The sequence below is a fragment of the Apodemus sylvaticus genome, chromosome 1, assembly GCF_947179515.1.
Source record: "Apodemus sylvaticus chromosome 1, mApoSyl1.1, whole genome shotgun sequence".
NCBI lineage: Eukaryota > Metazoa > Chordata > Mammalia > Rodentia > Muridae > Apodemus > Apodemus sylvaticus.
Genome location: NC_067472.1, coordinates 57,031,674 through 57,055,054, shown reverse-complemented (window position 1 = coordinate 57,055,054; position 23,381 = coordinate 57,031,674). Strand labels below are relative to the sequence as shown.

The 23,381-nt window shown below is 49.9% G+C and overlaps 1 protein-coding gene across 1 annotated transcript; it reads right to left on the bottom strand.

Annotated features, from left to right (window-relative positions):
* Positions 1 to 3,313: 3,313 nt before the first annotated feature.
* Positions 3,314 to 11,589, bottom strand: Cdc42ep2 (CDC42 effector protein 2). Its single transcript, XM_052191911.1, has 2 exons — positions 11,497 to 11,589; positions 3,314 to 4,772 (listed from the first exon to the last, which is right to left on the bottom strand). Exon 2 carries the CDS (start codon positions 4,451 to 4,453, stop codon positions 3,809 to 3,811), a length of 645 nt encoding a protein of 214 aa, XP_052047871.1. The 5' UTR covers positions 4,454 to 4,772; positions 11,497 to 11,589; the 3' UTR covers positions 3,314 to 3,808.
* Positions 11,590 to 23,381: the final 11,792 nt, after the last annotated feature.

Sequence of the window (23,381 nt, the reverse complement as noted above, 5' to 3'; positions counted from 1 at the left end):
CCTTGCTTTTTCCCTACCTCTGGCTGGTGGACTAAAAGGGTTAAGAACCCTAAATAGTCGGCCGAGGTGGCGCACACCTTTCAGGAGGCAGAGGCAGGCGGATTTCTGAGTTCAAAGCCATCCTGGTCTACAGTGTGAGTTCCAGGACAGCCAGGGCTATACAGAGAAACCCTTCCTCAGAAAAAAAAAAAACCCAAAAAACCATAAGTAAAGTCAGGGTTTTTTTTTTTTTGTTGTTTTTGTTTTTTGTTTTTTTGGGTTTTTTTAAGACAGGGTTTCTCTGTGTAGCCCTGGCTGTCCTGGAACTCACTCTGTAGACCAGGCTGGCCTCAAACTCATAAATCCGCCTGCCTCTGCCTTTCAGAGTGCTGGGATTAAAGGTGTGCACCACCACCGCCCAGCTGTAAAGTCAGTTTTGAAAAACCTAAGTTTACACTATACAGAGGCTCAACTGTCTGTAAATTGAACTCCAGGATCCAACCTTCTCTTGGATACCTTGGCTCAATGGGATCCTATCTTAGGGATTCCATTGCTCTGAACAGACCCATAACCAAGGCAACTCTTATAATTACAGTATTTAATTGGGGCCGGCTTACAGTTTCAGCCCTTTAGTCCATTGTCATCATAGCAGGAAGCATGGCAGCACTCAGGTAGACCTGGCTCTGGAGGAGCTGAGAGTTCTACATGTTATTCAGAAGACAAACAGGAAGACTGGCTTCCAGGTAGCTAGGAGGAAGGTCTCTCAAAGCCTACCCCCACAGTAACATACCTCCAACAAGGCCACTCCCTGGGCCATCCATATTCAAACCACCACAGACACCCCCACCCCCATCCTCCACTCCCCCCAAAGCTTACACCTGGCTACCAACCACATGGAGTGCTGGAATGTCACCTGCAGACCCTGGCAGAGCCTGTGAGAGTGCAGGGAGCTAAGGGCTGTCTCACTTTCCTGCAGCCTCAGTGCTGAGGGAGCCTCTCTTCTGGCTGGGTGGGGTGGGGTGGGGTGGGTAAGAGAGGCACCTCTCTTACATCCTTACCCATCCAGCCTCACTCGAGACCTAAGCTGAGACTAGAGGAGCCACTGGAGGATGGCGTTATTGCCTTGGGTTCCCAGATCCCTACACTGCGGTAGCTGGAAATAGAAGGAAGAACCTCCCCTCTTTAACTTGTCTAGGCACCATATCCTTCAAATACCACAATCAAAGGGAAGACCCAGGGTGCACACAAGCATTTATTGAACAGCTGACAATGCCAAGTGTTCCTACAGTAGTACACTGGCTTTTAAAATTTTTGTTTGTTTGTTTTGTTTTGTTTTGTTTTTCGAGACAGGGTTTCTCTGTTGCCCTGGCTGTCCTGGAACTCACTCTGTAGATCAGGCTGGCCTCGAACTCAGAAATCTGCCTGCCTCTACCTCCCAAGTGCTGGGATTTAAAAGTTGTATTTGAGACAGGGTCTATCTACATAGCCCTGGCTGTATCTGAGCTCACTGTGTAGACCAGGTTGGCTTCAAACTCACCAAGATCCTCCTGCTTTTGCCTTTCAAGTACTAGGAGTAAAGGCATGGGTCACCACTGATAGGCATTTACTGCTTTTGTTGTTTTAAAGATTTACTTTGTGTATGTGTGTGTGTGAATGTATTCTGTATGTGTCCTCTGGAGAACAGCAAATGCTCTTTTTCTTTTCAGCAAATACTCTTAACCATTGAGATATATCTCTAGCCCTCAAGTGCAATTTTATTTTTATTTTAAAATTTTATTTTATGCATATGAATGTTTTGTTTGCAGGAATGTCTGTGCATCACTGGTGTGCTTGGTGCTGGTTGGTGGGGAGGTAAGGAGGCCAGAAGAGGGCATCATATGCTTATGAGCTGCCCCGTAAATTGAACTTCTGGTTCCGGAATTGAACCCTGGTCCTCTGGAAAAGGAGCCAATTCTCTTAACCAGTGAGCCATCTCTAGTCCCCTGCAATTTTTTTTTTTTTGTTGTTGTTTTGTTTTTTCAAGACAGGGTTTCTCTGTGTAGCCCTGGTTGTCCTGGAACTCACTCTGTAGACCAGGCTGGCCTCAAACTCAGAAATCCACCTGCCTCTGCCTCCCAAGTGCCAGGATTAAAGGCATGCGCCACCACTGCCTGGCCCCCTGCAATTTTTTTGAAAAGTATATTGACCCATAGTTTGTCCAATTCATGAATGTAGAACCCATAGATACACAGGATACTGCATCTCTCTTTTTTGTCAGAAAACATAAAAGCCTTATTATCACAAATACAGAATTTCTACCCACTCCTGTGTCCATTCCCCTATCAGCTCATCTCAGCCTTTTGCAATATAAACTGTGGTATAGCATTGATTGAAGGGCAAACATGTAGCTCAGTTGGTAGAGTGCCAACCTAGCATACAAGAAGTTCTGAGTTCAATCCTCGGCACCACATAAACTGAACCCAGTCCCTTTGTAAGAGCAGCCAGAATTCGTATCCAGTGGCCCATCCTTCCAGCCCCTCCCTGCCAAACACTTAAATCGATGTCCACAATCGACCACTGAGACTTGGTTTGGGTGGTAGTTAGTCTTGGTGGTCAACTTAATGAGATAAGACTGACCATGGAGACTTGGGAGGTATCTGTGAAAGACTTTCTAGATCTAGTTAATGGCAGCGGAAAGGCCACCCTGACTGTGGGTAGCACCATCTCATGGGCTTCAGTCCCAGACTGAATAAAAGAAAGTAAGGGAGGCGCTGGAGAGATGGCTCAGCGGGTAAGAGCACTGACTGCTCTTCCAAAGGTCATGAGTTCAAATCCCAGCATCCACATGGTGGCTCACAACCATCCATAAAAAGATCTGACTCCCTCTTCTGGCATCTGAAGATAGCTACAGTGTACTTACATATAATAAATAAATAAATATTAAAAAATGGAATGTCTGTGTAATGGAAACACCCACAGTCATCACTTTTGGCTTCCTGACTGTGGACACAAGGTGTGACTGGCTACCTCAAGCTCCTGCTCCCATGACTCCTCAACACAATGGACTGGACTGCACCAGGAATCAGGAAAGGCCTTCTGGAAACTGTTTTCATCAGATATTTGTCACAGCAACAAAGTAACCAGTGCCAATTATTCTACTTTTCACTGTGAGTGCAGACTGAAGTACAACACACACCCCCACACCTCCCCACACACACACACACCCCCACCCCCCCCACCCCCGACCCCAGGGAAGGCTCAACCTCTGCAGAATCTTCTAGGGTGGGCATTTCCATGTGAGCCCACTGTTCATAGAGAATGGCCCACCTTCAGAAGGAAACCCAGGACAAGGGTACAGGATGTTCAGCCACCAGCAGCAGCATGTTTTATTGCAACCAGAATCCCCCGGTCATGTGAGGAAGGGACGGAACAGGACACAAGGCAGGAGATGTCATGCTTTATGGACACCATGCTCCAGACCAGAACACAGAAAGCATACCCATGGTACTGGTCTGGGGGATGGCTGTAGAGGAGGTAGGCTCCATTCTAGCAGTCTTCCCCACAAGGGACCTGAGGGAAAGGGGGCAATTGGCAGTGAGGGTCAAATAACCAAGGAGACTCAGGAGTCCCTAGGGCCACTTCTGCATGGGTCCCATGTGGATGGTGTTAGATGACAACAAAGATATTCTCTGTCCGTTGGGAGAAGGGGAAACCAAGGCTCAAAATGACAGTCACTGGCCAGCACCCATAGGTGTGACCTGGGATCCTGACTCCTAGGTCAGGGCTATTGTCCATAGATGTCTCCAGATATCACCACAGCCTGGGTGACCTGCCTGGTCAGCCAAAGGCTTTATGTAGGGATCTGCACATGGCCTAGGTCCTGATCCATGATCCGGAGGACATCATCCAGGATAGAAGGCCCCAGGTCCACGTGCAGAGACAGCAGGGAGCTGGCATGGGACAGGAAGGGCTCCTCGGCCTCTGGCTCAGGGCTCATCCCGTTGTGGGGTGAGCCAGCCTCTGGAATCCTCCAGACATCCACATTTCCTGCCTCCGGTGGGGAGGATGTTGGAGAAGGCTGTGGTGACTCAAGGTGCAACCGAGGAGGCTTAGGTGGAGCCTGGGCTGTAGGCAGAGTGAGGGCCTGGGGGCCGCCAATTACAGGGAGGGAGATGGCATTTTTGAGCAGAGGCGACAGCCCATCCGGGAGCTCTCGCCCACACACTGTGGTGGTGCGAGTAAACTGGAAGGGGAGGTCGAAGCTGCCATCCTCCTCAGCCTCTTCCACCCCTGTTCCTGGAAGGAGATGGAACTTGCCCTGCAGGAAGGAGATGTCCCCAAACATGTCATCTCCGCCACCGCTGCCAATGTGAATAGTGTGACGGAAGTCCCCAAGTGGTGGGCTGATCATGTCTGAGGACAGCAGGTCCCGAAGCTTCTCTTTCTTGCCTTTGCGGCTGCCACGTTTCAAATAGATGGGGACCTTGGTGGACATGGTGGCTTTAGCGCACAGTCCTGGCTGCTGTCCTCAGTGCCCTCTCAACACCCTCCGCCCAAAACAGGCTCCAGGGGGCCAATGTCCACTCTTGCCAAAAACAAAACAAAAACTACAGAGTGAGATGTCAAAGTTGGCCCAAGGTGTCAAAAAAAAAAAAAAAAAAGATTAAAGGCCAACAAAGCCAGGGTGGTGAATACACCCCACTCTCTTCCCAAATGGATGAAAGTCCTTTCAGAGAACTGGAGGCAGAAGGTGAGGTCTCCTCAGCGGCAGTGGGTTTTGCTCTTGTTCGAAGATTCTTAGTCCAGAGTTGAGACTGAAATGAAGGAATGCATAAGTCAGGAACAGGAAGACAACAGACAAAGCAAGTTGAAGTGAGGTGCATACCAGTAATCCCAGCACTCTGGAGGCACAACAGGAAGATCAGGAGTTCAAGGCTAGCCTAGGCTACATGAGACCCTGCCTCAAAACAATACACAACAAGAAGAGTTGGGGGAGTAGCTCAGTTATAGTGATAGCCTAATGTGCAGGGAGCCCCACCTTAGTCCCGGCATTTCATGCACACGTGCATGGTGGTTTGGCCAGGACTCTCAGCACTTGCAAGGTAGAGGCGAGGAGATCAAGAGCAGCAGGTCATCCTTGACTACACACCAACTTTTGGCTGTGGAGCCACAGGTATACAGGGCTGTCTGAGGGGATGGGGAAAGCTAACAAGTGGGAAAGGGGCAGGTGGGATGGCTCGGTGGGGCACACTCCTACTGGGGAAGCTGCAGAACCACAGTGGGAGGGCAGAGCTCCGGGAGGTGTTCTCGGACCTCCTCACGCAGGCTGTGACGTGCCCACACTCACAAACACACAATAATAATAAAAATAACTTTAAAAAGCCAACTCTCCTATGGGGCTTCGTGGATTACACCTTTAATCCTAGCACAAGGAAGGCAGAGGCAGGTAGACCTCTGACTTTGAGGTCAGTCTGCTCTAAATCATACGACTCTATCTTGAAAAGAAAAAAAATAAAGCCAGGTAGTGGTGGTATAAGCTTTTAATCCCAGCACTCAGGAGGCAGAGCCAGGCTGACCTCTGTGAGTTCGAGGCCAGCCTGGTCTACAGATAGAGTTTCAGGACATTCATGGTTACACAGAGAAACCCTGTCTCAGGAAGAAAAGAAAGGCAGCTCCGATCATTTTTTTATCTCTACTGTCCCTGTATCAACGTTCTCTTTAGGGGATACCTAATAAAAAGTACGTGTCTGCCAGGCAGTGGTGGCACACACGCCTTTAATCCCAGCACTTGGAAGGCAGAGGCAAATCCCAGCACTTGGAAGGCAGAGGCAGGTGGGTTTCTGAGTTTGAGGCCAGCCTGGTCTACAGAGTGAGTTCCAGGACAGCCAGGGCTACACAGAGAAACCCTGTCTTGGAAAACCAAAAAAAAAAAAAAAAAAAAAAAAAAAAAAAAAAAAAAAAAAAAAAGGTCCATAAAGTACTTGTCTTTACAAACCCATGGTGTCTTACAGAATAACGCTAGGCCTCCCAGCCCCTCTTTGCTTTGCTTGGTTTTTAAACAAACATATATGCTGTAGCCCTGGTCGACTTAGAGCTCACTGTGATCTGGAACACAAAGAGATCCACCTGCCTTTGCCTCTCAAACGTTGCAGTTAAAATGTAAGCCACTACGCCCCGCCTCAAGTCTCTTTGGAGGTGAAACTGAGTCTTTGCTCATTGCTCCTGCCTGGATATTCACTCTGATCCCTGACTTCTCACCATTGTTTTAATTCCCTACACAACTGAGGGTGAAGAGTTTGGAACCTGCCCCTCCTGCCCAGGCCTGGTCCAGAGCTGGCAACAGGTACCCAACCCAGTGAATGAATCCCTTCCCAGTCGGAGGTTCCCCTTGCCTCCTCCCTCAGGTCAGGCCCTTAGCAGCGAGGCTGGATCTGATCTGATGGGCTCTGTCTGCCCATCCTCGAGGCCCAGCACTGAGAGAGATGAGGCAGGGTGTTCAGATATTTTTTAGGTGGTTGGCATTCTGCTGAGAGCTTTGAAACATACGATCCCCATTTGAACATTAAAACTCCATGGGCTGCCATGTAGCTCCTGGCGGATTCCAGGCCTAGCTGGAGAAGCATCAGCTACATTTTGGGTTCCCACAAGCAAAATGTGGAAACATGGCCAAAGGGACGCCATTAACTTTTTTAAAGATTTATTTAGCCGGACAGTGGTGGCGCATGCCTTTAATCCCAGCACTTGGGAGGCAGAAGCAGGCAGATTTCTGAGTTCGAGGCCAGCCTGGTCTACAGAGTGAGTTCCAGGACAGCCAGGGCTACACAAAGAAACCCTGTCTCAAAACAAAACAAAACAACAATGGCAACAAAAAGATTTATTTATTTATTATATGTCCTCAGACACTCCAAAAGAAGGAGTCAGATCTCATTACAGATGGTTGTGAGCCACCATGTGGTTGCTGGGATTTGAACTCAGGACCTCTGGAAGAACAGTCAGTGCTCTTAACCTCTGTACCATCTTTCCAGCTCAACTTTTTTTTTTTAAGATTTTATTATTATATCTAAATACATTGTAGCTGTCTTCAGACACAACCAGAAGAGGGTGTCAGATCTCCTTACAGATGGTTGTGAGCCACCATGTGGTTTCTGGGATTTGAATTCAGGACCTTTGGAATAGCAGTCAGCGCTCTTAACCACTGAGCTATCTCTCCAGCCCCGCAACTTTTTTTTTTCAAGGTTTATATGTATGAGTGTTTTGCCTGCAAGTATATAAGTGTACCACATGCATAGCTGGTGCCCACAGGTCAGAAGAAGGCACTGCATGCCCTGGAACTGGAGTTACAGATGGTTGCAAGCTCCATGTGATTTCTGGGAACCCAACCTCTGCAAAAACAACCAGCCCTGAAAGGGCACCATGTATTAAAAGCATTGACTATGGATGCACTGCCATTCACTGCGATCCACTGCCAGGGTCCGGTCTGTCGTCGTTTGTTTTTCTTTTTTGTTTGTTTGTTTGTTTGTTTCAGTTTTCAAGACAGGGTTTCTCTGTGTAGCCCTGGCTGTCCTGGAACTCACTCTGTCGACCAGGTTGGCCTCGAACTGAGATCTGTCTGTCTCTGCCTCCCACGTGCTGGGGTCAAAGGCATGCACAGCTGTCAAAGGCACCACCAGGCTTGAGAAATCTTTTTTAAAAAGAATGTGTGAAAAAATAAATAAATAAATAAATAAATAAATAAATAAATAAATAAAATAAAAAGAATGTGTGATGCTTCACAAATGTGAGTGTCACCCTTGCACAAGGGTTACACTAACCACCTCTGTATGTTGGATTCAGTGTGACACTAACCACCTCTGTATGTTGGATTCAGTGTAGGTGGTGCTACAGTGTGCACTTGTTCAGAGTTTTATATAAATGCAGTTTTCTGGGCTGGAGAGATGGCTCAGCAGTTAAGAGCACTGACTGCTCTTCTGAAGGTCCTAAGTTTAAATCCCAGCAACTACATGGTGGCTCACAACCATCTGTAATGGAATCTGATGCCCTCTTCTGGTGCTGTCTGAAGACAGCTACAGTGTACTTGCATATAATAATAAATAAATCTTTTTTTAAAATGCAGTTTTCTTTTTTGAGATGCTGTCTAAAAACACAAAATAAATACAAGTCTAAAAACAAAAAACAAAAAAATAGTTCTACACCCCAGCCATCAGTTTCTTATAAGCAAGTATTGTTTATGTAGTCAGAAAAACAAAAAGCCAAAGCTATTTTTCAGATGGAAGAAATACACTGTGAATGGGTGTCCCGCTGATTGAACAGGGAGGAGTGGAGCAGGCGCACCCTCCAGTCCCTCGGCAGGGAACACTTGGCGTTTGGAGGGCTTGACCGGTCCCTCAAGCTCATTTATGTCCACACCAGAGTCCTGTACAAAGGCAAACTGTCCAAGCGCACTTTGCAGCTAGGGGCGGGGCCGGAACTGAAGCCAGAGGAGTCCATCCTTCTCCACACCTGAGCCATTTCCTCTGCCAGGCTAGGGTGAGCAGGAGGAGCAGGAAGGAGGCGGCAGGATGCAGGGCAGGGCAGAGTCCTAACTCTCCATCCCAGCACTGGACCTTGCTCAGGAGACCCCGCCCGGAGGTCCGCCCGACATCCCAGGCCAGTCATGCAGAGCTGTGGACACTGGACGCCTCTAACCCCAGAGCACCTGCAGCACCAGAAACAAAGCAACCACTTCCTAGTGGTGGGTTCTACCTAAGTCTAGGGACACTGTCTGATGAAGACACACTCTTTGTGTGTCTTCACACACAAAGTGTTTGAATCCTGTGACCACCACACCAAATGCAAAGCCTGCTGACAATTTCTTTTCTTTCTTTTTTGGTTTTTTGAGACAGGGTTTCTCTGTGTAGCTCTGGCTGTCCTGGAACTCACTCTGTACACCAGGCTGGCCTCGAACTCAGAAGTCTGCCTGCCTCTGCCTCCCAAGTGCTGGGATTAAAGGCATGTGCCACCACCGCCTGGCCTGCTGACAATTTCTAATCTGTTCTATTTGCTGGTGACTTTCCACTGAGGGAGAGTCGCGATGACTGGTGAGATTTGCTGAGATCCTGGGCCAGGTCCTTCGCTACCGTCACTCCATCACACTAGATCGCCAAGACAGCTTGGATGTTTCCACAGCAAACTGGGCATCCCTGACAGCTGTCTCACTCTGAGCCAGATGTTCCCACCCAAATCCAGATGTGAGGAGAACTTAGGCTAAAGGGAAGGGTGGGGCCGGTATCAACCACCCAGGAGAAAGCTGGGAACAACAACCAGCGACTCTAAATAGAAGATCTGGCCACCACAGGACCAGGGGCTCCAGCCTGCCACAGAGTTCCTTACATGTTAACTCTAGAAGGCAGGTTGTGGTGGGTACCGCTACTGTCTTGGAGAGCTGCTGGAGTGGAACCTCAGAGATATTAAGTAACTTTACCAAGGCCATCCAACTAGCAAGGGAAGGCAATGGTACCAAGGCTGGTCCCCGTGGCTCCAAGGCAAGGAACCACACCCGTGGTGCTAGGGATGGGGAGCAGAGAAAAGCTATGAGTCTCCAGCCACCCCCCATACAGCCATATCTCTTGGCTGCCACTTCCCCCAGCTTGCAAGTGTGCAGCACTATAAGGAGCCCTGATTAGGACCAGGCTCCTCGAGGAGCTTCCTCCACCAATGGGATGCAGACATGAAAGCCACCCCAGTTCTGTGGGCTGCCCTGGACAGCAACCCTGGGCCTCACTCAGAGAAAATGACTTCCTAGAGGCAGATCATCTCTGGTCATGGAGAACATTTAGCCCCTGTTCACGCAGGATGTTCATGAAAATTCCCCTCCCGACACAGATACTTCAAAACTAATGCCTCCCCTCACTACACACCACTTATTTTTTATACTTTTATATATTTTTATACTTATTTTTTATATCAGGCTGGCCTCAAACTCACAGAGATCTGCTTTCTTCCACTTCCCACGTGCTGGGACAAAGTGTCCCACCCAGCTAGGCGTGGTGACGAGTGCTTTTGGGAGACAGAGGCAGGCAGAACTCTGTGAGTTTGAGGCCAGCTTGGTTTGCATAGTAAGTTCCCGGAACAGTGAGATCCTGTAAAACATTCAATACTCAAAACATAAAAATAAAAAAGTGTGTGCCGCCATACCCAGCTCTGGGTTTGCCCCCTCTCTAAGGACTTACTGAAAAGGTTTATGGTTTTGGTTTTTCAAGACAGGATTTCTCTGTGTAGCCCTGGTTGTCCTGGAACTCACTCTGTAGAACAGGCAAGTTGAACTTAGAGATCTGTTTACTTATAAAAACTAGAAAGCTGGTGTGTGTGTGTGTGTGTGTGTGTGTGTGTGTGTAGTACGGAATGTGTGTGGAAGTCAGAAGACTACTCGGTGGAGACCATCTTCAGTGTTTCGGGAAAGGAACTTGTCTCCAAGCGGGCTCAACAAGAGACTTCCGCTGAGCCGCCTCGCCAGCCCAAGGGGAGTGGTTTGAAAACTAGATCCACCTGGGACTCTGTGACCTTGAGCAATGAACCTTTCCTTCTGGGACTGAACTCACCTTCTCTATCTTTAAAATAAGCTGACCCACTGCTATTCTGGAAACAAGAGGCTTCTGCACAATAGACGAATCCACAGTCACTATCAGAGGACATATTCAGCAAATATTTGCAAGGCTTTCCTCAAGCACTTCGGATCTCCCAGGAAGAGGTTGCATCAAGAACAAAAATCAAACCCTTCTCGCCTCCCAGGCATAGGTCCCCTCTTGCCAGACCTGACAAGGCCAACTCAGAATCTGGTTCTCCTGCAGAGATCGCTCTGTAGTACGATGTCGCTAGGTGGCGCGCGCGCCCCTGCTATAACCCGGGGTTCTAGGGTCCCACCGAGCATACCCGCTCCAGGCAGACGCCCACCGAGGAACTGCGTGCTCCAGTACCCGAGGTGGATCGCCCATAGGGCCTTTTACTCTGGGTTGCACAATCAGACCACGGTGAGGGTAGAATTGCAATTATCGGGGACCTTGTCCGGGACTCCGATATTTGGGAGGGGCCTTGCCTGAGCTTCTCCGCCTGGGCGAAGTCTTAGTGTCTGCTTGGCGCACAGCCAGACTTCGGACGTGCAGGCCCCCGCCCTCCCAGGAGTCCGGCTGCTCAGCCCTAGCTCCTGTTCCTGTGCCGACCCCTCCAGGTTCCCAGTCAACCGCTACCCAGAGCGGCCCAGATCCATTTCAGTAACACTGCAGCTAAAGATAGGAGGACACCTCACCATCCGCTAAAAATACGGCCTCCAGCCCAGGCCGAAAAGAGGATGTTCCCTAGTCCCGGGTCTCTGGCCAGCATAGAAGTGCAATTAGAAGCTGTGAGACTGACAGCACAGCCCCTTGGGTGCTGCGGGAGGTCTTGGGTAGGGGGCGGGGACCCAGACCCCAGATAATGGACCTGATCTGGGCCAGAACAGAGCACCGCCTGGCTAGCATTCTCCAGGGAGCCCGGGAGGCCTGCAAAACCCTAGTCGGAACTCACCTTGAGGAGCGCGGGCAAAGCTGCAGAGCTGTGCGACTAGGATAGAGGATCAGGGAGGGCCTGGGAACTTACTGTGCAGACCTTGGGCCTAAGCCACGCCCCCAGCACCGGGAGCCAATCTCCGGGCCGCTCTTCTCGAACCCCACCTACACACCCCGCCCACCGCGGCACCGCCCAGGTTCTCCTTTCTACAGAGGCTCAGAGCTGGATTCCAAGAGTCCAGAGCCTCAGCCTCCAGGCGCTGAGGGCGATCACCGAGGGGTAACAAGGGTGGATACACACGAGGACGCCAGCTGTTCGCGTTGGAATAAAAACTTTAGGCTAGAAGCACTGGGCCAACAAAGGCCGGAAGAAAGAATTCTTTAGAAATCTCTGAGCATCCTTGGATGGGTTTCCTTGATGGAAGGACTGGGACCCGGGAGGCGCCTGCACTGTGACTCTACAAGAATGAACGGGGCTTTACAAGCACCTTACAAACTTAAGAGCGTCTTGAAGAGTTTGCCCTAACCTAGGAGAGTGATGAAGGGGGCGAAAAAGATTCAGGGTCGGGAAGCACAGAGAAAAACAGAGACAAAGACACAGCCAGAGCTGGCCTGAGTTTGCTGTCCTGCTAGGTGGTTTCTGAGGTGGGTGGTTTAGGATAGGATCAGAGACAGTTATTGAAGGGCAGGTCCTAAAGTCGATGAGATGAATGGAGGGAAACTATTTATTGTTCGGTTTTGTGAGTAAATTCGTTGAGTGTCTGTTTGTGGTTAGGGGAAGCTGAGGGGTCAGGACTCAAGAAATTCGAGGTTCCAGGCATAGGCTGACGCCTTTCAGGGTGGACAAGTGCTAAGAGGAGTACGGCGAAAGAAGAGGTGGACAATTCTGGGTGGAGAGAAATCAGGATGCTTGGTTTCCAGATAGCAGATGTGAACAGGGGTGTGTGTCTAGGGGGGGGGTGCTGGGGTTGGGGAGTCTGTCAGACAGGCCAGAAAGGAGGGGAGGATGGCAAGGACTGAGTTATGCTTCCCTAAAGAGGACCATGTTCTTTTCTGGGCCAGGGAAGAAGGCTCAGGGAGCTCAGTGAGTTTCCCTGTATGTCAGTCCTTCTGTTTAATCTCCAGTCACACATGTACACACATATACACAAACACACATACATACACACACACATGCACACACACATAATCTTACACTCACACACATGCACAAACTTCTAGATCAAGAGCTCGATGTTTTAACCTCTGGGACCATTTTATTATGTGGAAAGAGGGAATTACCAGGAATTCTAATTGATTGAACTCCTGGGCTCAAGCTCCCCACCGTCCTCAACCTCCCACAGAGCTGGGACTAGAGGGGTGAGCCACATGCCCTGCTCAGCTGACTTTAACAGAGTGTCCTGGGTTAGCATGGGCTTCAGTTCCTAGAGCGCCGTGGAGCACCATAAAGCCAGGGCTCTGTCGGCAGCACTGGACTGAAGAGCCCGTGATGGAGCACGGCTGTAAGACCAGCACTCAAGGTGGAGGCAGGGGGATCAGGAGCTTAAAATTATTCTCCTCAGCTGTATAGTAAATTCAAGCCCCAAAATAAAAGGAGACCATTATGAGTGTAGACTCATCATGTAAGGGTGCTTGCGGCCAAGCCTGGCAACCTCAGTCTGATTTCTGGGGCCTACATGGTGGAAGATGGGGGGAAACCAACTTTTTTTAAAAAAATTATTTGTACTTTTTGTTTGTTTGTTTGTTTTCGAGACAGGTTTTCTCTGTATAGCCCTGGCTGTCCTGAAACTCACTCTGTAGACCAGGCTGGCCTCGAACTCAGAAATCTGCCTGCCTCTGCCTCCCAAGTGCTGGGATTACAGGCGTGTGCCACCACTGCTGCCCAACTAAGTGTTCTTTTTTTCTTTTTTGTTTTTGGGTTTTTTGGGGGAGGGTATTTGTAGTTTTTAAAAAAGATTTATTTATTTTATGTTTATGAGTACACTGTAGCTGTCTTCAGACACACCAGAAGAGATCCCATTACGGATGGTTGTGAACCACCATGTGATTGCTTGGAATTGAACTCAGGGCCTCTGCAAGAGCAGTCAGTGCTCTTAACCACTGAGCCATTTCTCCAGCCCAGGAATCAACTGTTGAACTGTTGTTCTCTGATCTCCATGTGCTCCATGGCACACACACACACACACACACAAACACATACACTCACACACACAAACACATACACACACACACACACTACCTCCACAAAGCTTGGTGTCATTTATTTTTTTGAGGCAGGTCTCTCTACATAGCCTTGGCTAACCTGGAACTCACTATGTAGCCCTGCCTGGCCTTGAACTCACAGGGATTACCCTGTGTGTGTTTTCAGTGTAATTTTTTTTTAAAGAAAGAAAAGGAATAAAGATTGTCCTGAGCCAGGCAGTGGTAGTGGCGCACGCCTGTAATCCCAGCACTCTGGGCGGCAGAGGCAGGCAGATTTCTGAGTTTGAGGCCGGCCTGGTCTACAGAGTAAGTTCCAGGACAGCCAGGGCTATACAGAGAAACCCTGTTTTGAAAAACCAAATCCAAAAGTCCAACAAAAACAAAACAAAACAAAACAAACCCAAACCCAAACCCAAACCCAAACCAAACAAACAAACAAAACCAAGATTGTCCTGAATGGGCCAAACTGAACGAAAGATGTAGCAGAAGCCGCCTGGCGGTGAGCTGTGACCCAATGCTAGAGAGCTGGGGAGGCAGAGGCAGGGCAGCTAACTCAAGTCTGAGGTCAGCCTGGTCCAAGGTGAGTTCCAGGCCAGGCAGGCCTGCAGCATAGTGAGTAGTGGCACATGCCTGTAATCCCAGCACTTGGGAGGCCGAGGCAGGCAGAGAAAGCGGGGAGGGTCACAGTGAAAGGGCTTGGCCCACCTTCTGAGTGCTGGGATTACAGACAGCCATCACCACAGGTGGGTCATTCAGTGCTCAGGACAGAGCCCAGGGCTTCACGCTTGCTCCATAAGCGCCTGATGACCCCACATGGTGGGAGGAGCGAGCCATTCCCACAGGCTTCCCCATAGAACAAGGTGCACTGGCTGGGTCTGTGTGTCAACTTGACACAGGCTGGAGTTATCCCAGAGAAAGGAGCTTCAGTTGGGGAAGTGCTTCTGTGAGATCCAGCTGTGGGGCATTTTCTCAATTAGTGATCAAGGGGGGAGGGCCCCTTGTGGGTGGTGCCAGTCCTGGGCTGGTAGTCTTGGGTTCTTTAAGAGAGCAGGCTGAGCAAGCCAGGGGAAGCAAGCCAGTAAGTAGCATCCCTCCATGGCCTCTGCATCAGCTCCTGCTTCCTGACCTGCTTGAGTTCCAGTCCTGACTTCCTTTGGTGATGAACAGCAATTTGGAACTGTAAGCTGATTAAACCCTTTCCTCCCCAACTTGCTTCTTGGTCATGATGTTTGTACAGGAATAGAAACCCTGACTAGGACATAAGTCAAACTTGTAAAATGTAAGGAAGGAAAGGGCAAGCCAGAAAGATGCCATGGTGCTATTCTTAGAGATGAAAGAAGGGCTGGAGGGCCAAGGACCTCTGGACTTCCAACAGCAGGAGACAGAGACGGACAGATTCTGCCCTGGAGCTTCCAGAGTCAGCAGCCACGCTAACAGCTCCACTTTAGCCTCACTGGCCTTCTGACCTACAGAACATTTCTGTGACTCCTTTGTTGTTGGTGGTGCATATGTGTGCCTCCGTGCGGATGTGTGCAGGCAGAGCTCCTGAAGACCTCATTACAGGTGGTGTGGACCGCAGGGCATTGGGTTCCGGGGACCGTAGGCCGTTCGGAGTGAGCTGCACTTTAAGCCCTGAGCCCTCTCTCCAGCCCAGGTGTACTGTATTAAGCCACCAAGCAAGCTCGTGTCAATTTATTCCAGTATCAATAGTGGAAAATGAAATAAATGAAGAAAGCTGAGAATTTAATCTTTTTATACTGCTTTTTTTTTTTTCTTTAAGTGTCTTACTAATACATAGTAGCCCTGACTGGACTGACTTGAGACTCTACACAGACCAGGCTGGCCTCAAACTCACAGAGGTCCACCTGCCTCCCCCCCCCCCCCCCCCCCCCCGTGCCAGTATTTAATCTCTAGTTGACAGATTTCATGCTCAGTTCCACAGCATGTATCAGTGCTAGTCTGAAGGCTCAGAGAAAAACTAAGGACAGTCCAGGAAAAGGACCTGGGCTACACTGTGGTAGGGGTAAAAGTGTGTCCCTGAAAGAGATATGCTGGGAATTTACTCCCCACAGCAGCCATGTTGGGAGGTGGGGCCTGCCGGGGGCTGTTTAGATCAGAGGGCTCTAAGTCCACAAAACATTTAGTTCCAACTCTGGAAGGGCTGGAGGGTCAAGCCCACTTTCTCTTTCTCCCTCTCCTCCATCTACCCAGTCTCCCTTCTGTCTTCTGCCAGGGGATGAGGCCATATGAGGGCCCTCCCTGGATACCCTGCCAGCTGGTATCCAGATGTTCTCAGACACTCCAGCCTCCGGGACCAGAGCTGGCAACTAAACAGGAAGTTATAGGAGTGGAAGGTTGGGGGGTCTTAAGTGCTTTTCCAAGGCCGAGGGCTGAGCTGGCAGCAAGCAGCCCAGGGCCCTTGGTGGGCAGTCTCTGTATGGGGTAGATGGTGGGGTGGAATTGGAGAGGGTTTGTAGGGAGCTGCAGCGCGCCTGCTCTGGGAATTGTTTTCTGTCGCCCTGGATGGGAAAAGCTTTGGCTCGGAGCTTGGATGGCTCCTCAGCCCTTGATGTTATCCTGAGCAAGACAACGACCTGGCCTGCGCCTGGAAAGTCCTGGCCCTGGGTTCTGCCCTGGGCGAGTGTTTAAGGAGGACCCTTAGCTTTTCCTCCACTTACCGACAGGCTAGAAACAGAGTCTCTGAAGAGAGTCCCAGTGGGCGGGGTTGTGCAGACATACCTGGCATTGCCATTTGGTGTCTCACAGTTAATCATTTATAGAATGGAATTTTTAGTTGGAGCACTGTGGTATGTGCCTTTAATCCCAGCACTCAAAAGGCTGAGACAGGAGGATTGCCATAATTTCTAGACCAACTTGGGCTACATACTGAGTTCCAGGCTAGTTTACAGAGTGACACCTTGTCTCAAACCAGAAGAAAAATAAAATAAGATTTTTCAGTTACAAACCCAGCTTTTTACACAACCCCTCCCCACTCACCGCAGACTACATGTAAAGACCGAGGTGCGTGTGAGCTGGGTAGAGCTGGACTAACTTAGCTCTTTGGGGACAGCTCCCAGCCTAGACCCTGTGTTCAGCTCAGACATCCCAGTTGGGACATCATGTGCCCACTGGGAAGGTTCTGAGGCACCGCTGCGGCTGAGGAGTAGGGCCCAGAAGGCACAGAGAATGGCAATGTAATCCATGATGGATCTTCTACACTTGATCTTAGCCAAAAGGCCGAGAAGCGATTATGATGGATCTTCTAGAAGAGGGAATTTAGTTCACTCTCTGGCCTCAGCCTCCCCGCCCTAGGAAGGCCCACTGGGCTCAGCCCTACAGCTTCCTCCCCCCACGGAGATGACCACACAGACTGACTCAGTCCTTCCTTCCCATCCCTGCCACTTCTTCCTGGAAATTGCCCTCATCCTAGGCCCTGACCTCTGTGGGCCCTGGAGAGTCCGGTCGGAAGTCCCTCCCCCAACGGTTGGCAGAATGAAGAGACTAAGCGGGAGTCCCCCTCCTCTTGGTTGGGCTGGAGCAAGTTCTCCACATCTTAGAAATACAGAGCCCTGAGAGGTAGACACTGGGAAGGGATGATGGAGGTCTCAAGAGGTATGCAAGCGCCCCTTCTGGGCACAGGGCATCTGGTGAAGGAGCTGTGTGCACCCCAGAGAGCCTCTGATGGCCTAGCCCAGCTTGGCCCGCAGCGCCTGTGGCCTGAGCCCACCCCAGGCCCGGCTGGATTTGTTCTTGATTGTTTTGTTTCCTTCCTCCCTGGGATCCCTGCCAAGCCCCGCCTTCCCCTCCTCCCTTTCAGAGAACTTGACATCCAGGGCTGGGGTTCCAGATGAATAGTTACCCATGGGCTTACCCTAGCTGGTGGCCTCGGCCCGGGAGCCCTCCTTGGGAATTGGGTGGTAGGCCCTTCCTGGGGGACTTTCCTTTAGGTTTGAGTTTTGGCCTCTTGCGTAGTACCATGGGGTTTTCCAGAGTGGTGACAGTCCTGTCCTAGAAGGGACGAGCCCAAATGCTTCCTCTTAGAGACTTTTGGGAGTGTCTTGTCCCCATGGCTGCCATTGGTAATAAATGAAAGGGTCATCAGGGGCTGCCTGCAGGACCTCCCAGGCCTAGGGCTTCCTAGGTACCTTGTCATTATTACGGACATCTTTCCAATCGTAGTTTTCACTCTCACCCCCCCTCCCCCAACTGGTGATGTTGCAGGTGTGTGTGGATGTAGATCCTAAAAGGCCTTTTGTGTTTGTTTTTTTTTGAGACAGGGTCACTCTACACAGCCCTGGCTGCCCTGCAACACACTGTATAGACCAAACTGGCTTCTAAATCACAGAGATTTGCCTGCCTCTGAGTACTGATAAGGGCACTGGAGACACTGAGATCTAGAGGACTTGGCGTACAGGGTGTGACCACAGTTGAGACATACAGTAGAGCAAGGCACAGTAAGGGATGGACTGGTTACTTTTGCCAACTTGACACAGCCCAGAATTACCTGAAAGGAGGAATCATCAAATCAGGAATCTCTCAGATCAGACTGGCCCATGACCATGTCATCCAGAGACTGTTGCTCTATTGGCTACAGCACCACCCCTGGGCTGTAGAGAACGCCAGCTGGGTATAGTCCCAACTTTCTGGTCTCCAGTGTGAGTGAGCCACACCCCAGCCTCTAAATGGCGGAGGCTTGGACTTGGCCAGTCTGAGCCATTGTGGTGGTTCAGGGTGGAAAGGGTGAAAGCAAGCAGGAGCTTCAGAACTCCGTGGGACTGTGAGGGTTCCAAAGGCCAAGGCTGGCGATGCTGGGGCTGGCTCTGCGCGGTAAGGGACAGGCCTGCTGAGAAGAAGAGCAGCAGAGAAGAAGCAGAAGGGTCAGGGGTTTAAGGCCAGGCTCAGCCTCGGAGTGAGTTCAAGGTTAGCCTAGACTACTCAAAACCCATCTCAGTCTTACCCTCCCTCCAAATAAAGAATGCAGAGCCAGGAAAATTAATCTATTAAGTTGTTTATGCTCCTGGTCCCAGACATACCCAAAGCATTTTCATTATATTAGCTAACAAATTCCAGTTTTTGCTTAGGGTTTTGTTATGGTTTCTATCACTTGTCACTGAGAAGTAAAGGCCCTTTAATGAGTAACTAAAGATCAGAGATAATCATGATGGTTGCTGAATGCATTGGGAATGCAATAGGTGTCCTACAGGGGCATGCTGCAATTAGAAGAATGTTCTTTCTTTCTTTCTTTCTTTCTTTCTTTCTTTCTTTCTTTCTTTCTTTCTTTCTTTCTTTCTTTCTTTCATTCTTTCTTTCTCCTCCTCCTCCTCCTCCTCCTCCTCCTCCTCCTCCTCCTCCTCCTCCTCCTCCTCCTCCCTTTCCTCCTTTTTGGTTTTTCTAGACAGGGTTTCCATGTGTAGTCTTGGCTGTCCTAGAACTCACTCTATATAGACCAGGATGGCCTCGAACTCACAGAAATCCAACTGCCCCTGCCTCCCAAATGCTGGGATTAAAAGGCATCTGCCACCACCACCAGGCATTCTTTTCGTAATTTAGAGACAGGGTTTCACTATATAGCTCTGCCTGGTCTCAAACTCACTGTGCTGGCTAGTTTTTTGTCAACTTAATACAAGCTAGTTAGCTGAAAGGAAGAAACCTCCACTGGAAAAATGCCTATGTAAGATTCAGCTATAGGGCATTTTCTTTTTTTTTCTTTTCCTTTTTTTTTTTTTTTTTTTTTTTTTGCTTTTATTTTTTTGAGACAGGGTTTCTCTGTGTAGCCCTGGCTGTCCTGGAACTCACTCTGTAGACCAGGCTGGCCTCAAACTCAGAAATCTGCTTGCCTCTGCCTCCCAAGTGCTGGGATTATGGGCGTGCGCCACCATTGCCTGGCTGTATAGGCCATTTTCTTAATTAGTGACTGATGGGGCCTCCATTGTGAAGCCACCCCTGGGCTGGGCTGGGCTGGTGGACCCAGGTTCTATAAGAAAGCAGGCTGAACAAGCCATGGGGAGCAAGCCAGTGAGCAGCTCCCCTTCATGGACTCTGCATCAGCTCCTGCTTCCAGACTCTTGTTCAGTTCTTGTCTTGATTTCCTTCCATGATATCAAAGTATAAGTCAAATAAACCCTTTCCTCTCCAATTTGCTTTTTGGTCATGGAGTTTCATCACCACTGCAACAGAAACCCTAAGTAAGACAGCTGCTCACCATGTAGACTGTTCCCAGCACTCTGGGAGGCAGAAGCAGGCGAATTTCTGAGTTTGAGGCCAGCCTGGTCTACAGAGTGAGTTCCAGAACAGCCAGGGCTATACAGAGAAACCCTGTCTCAAAAAACAAAAACCCAAATCCAAAAAAGAAAACAAAACAAAAAAAAACAACAAAGATTTATTTATCGTTATATGTAAGTACACTGTAGCTGTCTTCAGACACACCAGAAGTGGGCATCAGATTTCATTACGGATGGTTGTGAGCCACCATGTGGTTGCTAGGATTTGAACTCAGGATCTTCAGAAAAGCAGTCTGTGCTCTTAACAGCTGAGCCATCTCTCCAGCCATTTTTAAAAAAGATTTATTTATTTATTTTATGTGTATGAGTACACTGAAGCTGTACAGATGGCTGTGAGCCACCACGTGGTTGCTGGGAACTGAATTTAAGACCTTCGGAAGAGCAGTCAGTGCTCTTTACCGCAGAGCCATCTCTCCAGCCCATAGACTGGCTTTTAATAAGATGCTCACCATGTAGACTAGACTGGCTTTGAACTTGTGTCTAACTCTTCCGACTGTCTCTGGAATGCTGGGATTGCAGCTTGCATTCCCATGCCCAGCTCAGACTCACTTTCTTTCTTTCTTTCTTTCTTTCTTTCTTTCTTTCTTTCTTTCTTTCTTTCTTTCTTTCTTTCTTTCTTTCTTTCTTTTTCCTTTCTTTCTTTCTTTCTTTCTTTTCCCCACAACAAGGTATCTTTTCATGTGGCCCCAAACTCAGTCCTATCAAGAGTCAGTTTCGCCATCACCCCTGACCTCCAGGTACCCAATTCTCCCAGGAATGACAGCATGAGCAGCTTTTACAGACACCCCCAGGGCTGTTAGTAAGCAAGGTCCCTCTCATTTTTTTTTTACCCAAATACTAAATATTTAGACAAGTTGAGCCCCCCAAATCCTGCAGGGACTGACGGCAGTCCCAGGGAAGGCTCCGCTGGGGACAGATGACTCTGACGGGGCTGGGGAAAGCCATCTGTCAGGGCCTCTGCCGTTCCTGTTGGCGATATGTTTGGAGACTGCTTGCTGTGGTTTGGATAAGCACCACCCTGAGTACACGCATGCTGAATTCCGGCCAGGCACGATGGTGTGAGAATGTGATCCGAGCACTCGCGGCAGTGTGTGCCACGCACTCTATCTGAACTGAGACAACAGTGCACACGATTGTCCTTGTCCTCAGAGATCAGAGTGAACAGCATAAGGGACAAGCTATGGGGCACTTCAGAAATAAAGTGGCAAGGACGTTGTGACTATTTTTGTTGTTAATGGATGGGGTATGGGAGGAGGCTGGAGAGGTGGCTCAGTGGCGGGGAGCACCTGCTGCTCTTTAGAGGTCAGTCCTCAGCATCGGCCATCAGGTGGCCCGTAGCTGCCTGTAACTCTAGCTCCCGTGGGTTCTGATACCTCCTAGGGGACCTAGAGCACTCACATGCACTTAGCCCCCCACATACACAAGTTAAAAATAATAAAGATCAACCATTTTTAAAAAGCTGGTGAGAAGGCTCAGCAGGTAAAGGCACTTGCCTAGAAATCATGATGCTCTGACCTCATGATTCAGTCCCCAGAACCAACATGATGGGAGGGAGGGGAGACCCAACTCTCACACGCATGACCCATCCAAATAAATAATAAGTGTTGAAAAAGCCAGGCGGTGGTGGTGCATGCCTGTAATCCCAGCACTTGGGAGGCAGATGCAGGAGGATTTCTGAGTTCGAGGCCAGCCTGGTCTACAGAGTGAGTTCCAGGACAGCCAGGGCTACACAGAGAAACCCTGTCTCGAATGTTGGAAAAAAAAAAAAAAAAGGTCAGTGATGTGGCTCAGTTGGCAAAACGCGTGGCCAGCATGAGCGAGGCTCTGGGTTAAATCGCTGACACTGAATAAACTGGGCATGGTCATATAATCCCAGCACTCAGGAGGTAGGAGGACATTTAGTTTGAACAGGATATGTGGATAACCCCAAACCCAGGGACACATATCCCTAGGGGCAGCTTCTGTTATCAGAAGGGCTCTAGGGAGCCCCAGGAATGACCTTCCTTTCCCTCTCTGCCCGTTTGGTAAGAGTGATTGGAACTGACTAGGTGCAGTAAGTGGGCCGGAGGAGAGCCCTCCGTTCCCGTGCTGTTCCTGCCACGTGGAAAAGCTTCCTTTGAAGAGTCCGAGGGCTAGAGACTGACAGCCCCTGCTGTTGACTTCTCTCCCTCATAGTCGAGCTCCTGTTGTGTGCAGGGACAGCCCCAGAGGCTCTGGGCATGATCAGGAGAGTGGAGTGGCCAGTGGAGACAGGGCTGGCTGTGCTGTCAGAGAGAAGTGTCCAGGACCCAGGGTCAGTGGGGTCATGGGCAGCAGCTGTCCTGGAGACCTCTGAGGGGCCTCTGGGCCAGGGCAGCTGCAGGCCTTCAGCTGTCAGGCAGGCTCTGGGCAGGAAGAGCCTGAGGCTGGAGGAGGGTGGGGCTGGGAATGTGGAGCTGGCTTTGCCTCAGTCTGGTCTGAGGGCAGTCCACTGTACCCTAGGCATTTCCAGGACATTGCTACAGGGAGCAGAAGAGTTGAGGGTGTGTGAGAGGTGGCCAGTTGCCTGAACACAGCTGATGGAGCCCATCCTGGTGTCCGCCATTGGTGTCTGCCCTCTGGGACATCTTTGGAGGTTTCCCAGTCAGAACCAGATTCCCACCAAGCCCACCCACAGCTGACCCTGGCCTGGGACTCTTAGGTTCAAATGTTGTCCAATGCTTTCCTTATGGCTGGATTTATAGTATGACTCCCAACCTCTGCCAGCCTCCCATGTCACTCTTTTCAGGCCCAGGCCCCCCTAGATCAGCTCCTAGCACGCCAATGCCCCTCCCTTCCTGTCCTCTTAAGCACAGAGCTGGGCTGTTCCCAGGACTCAAGTCCTCGCGGTGGGTTGGCTGAGTGCATCGATGTGATGTTGGAAAGATGGGAGGAGGCACACCCATGATTCAGATCCCAGCCCCCAGGCCTCCACTGTGCTGGGGCCTCAACCCCCTTACAGCTTCGTGCATCTAAGCCACACTCACTGGTCCTTACAAGGTCCCTTCTGATTTTGAACTCAATGTGTAGCTGAGGCTGGACCCACCTCTTTTGTTTTTGCTTTGTCTTTTGAGACAGGGTTTCTCTGTGTAGCCCTGGCTGTGCTGGAACTCATTCTGTGGATCAGGCTGACTTTGACCTCACAGAGATCCATCTGCCTCTGCCTCCGGTGCTGGGGTAAAGGGCATGTGCCACTATCGCCTGGGGCCCCAGACTCCTGATCTTCTACCTAGGATGACAGACATAAGCTACCATGGCACTGTGCCTGGCTAGTCCAGCAGTTTAGCTGTTTGTTTGTTTTTCAAAGTTTCTTTCATGGTTTCACAGGGTTTCTCTGTAGAATAGTCCTTCCTGGACTCACCTTGTAGACCACCTGCCTCCGAGTGCTTGGCTTAAAGGCATG

Bases quoted from the DNA above. Each gene is read 5' to 3' on its own strand.
- Cdc42ep2 (XM_052191911.1), bottom strand. From the start codon at position 4,453: ATGTCCACCAAGGTCCCCATCTATTTGAAACGTGGCAGCCGCAAAGGC.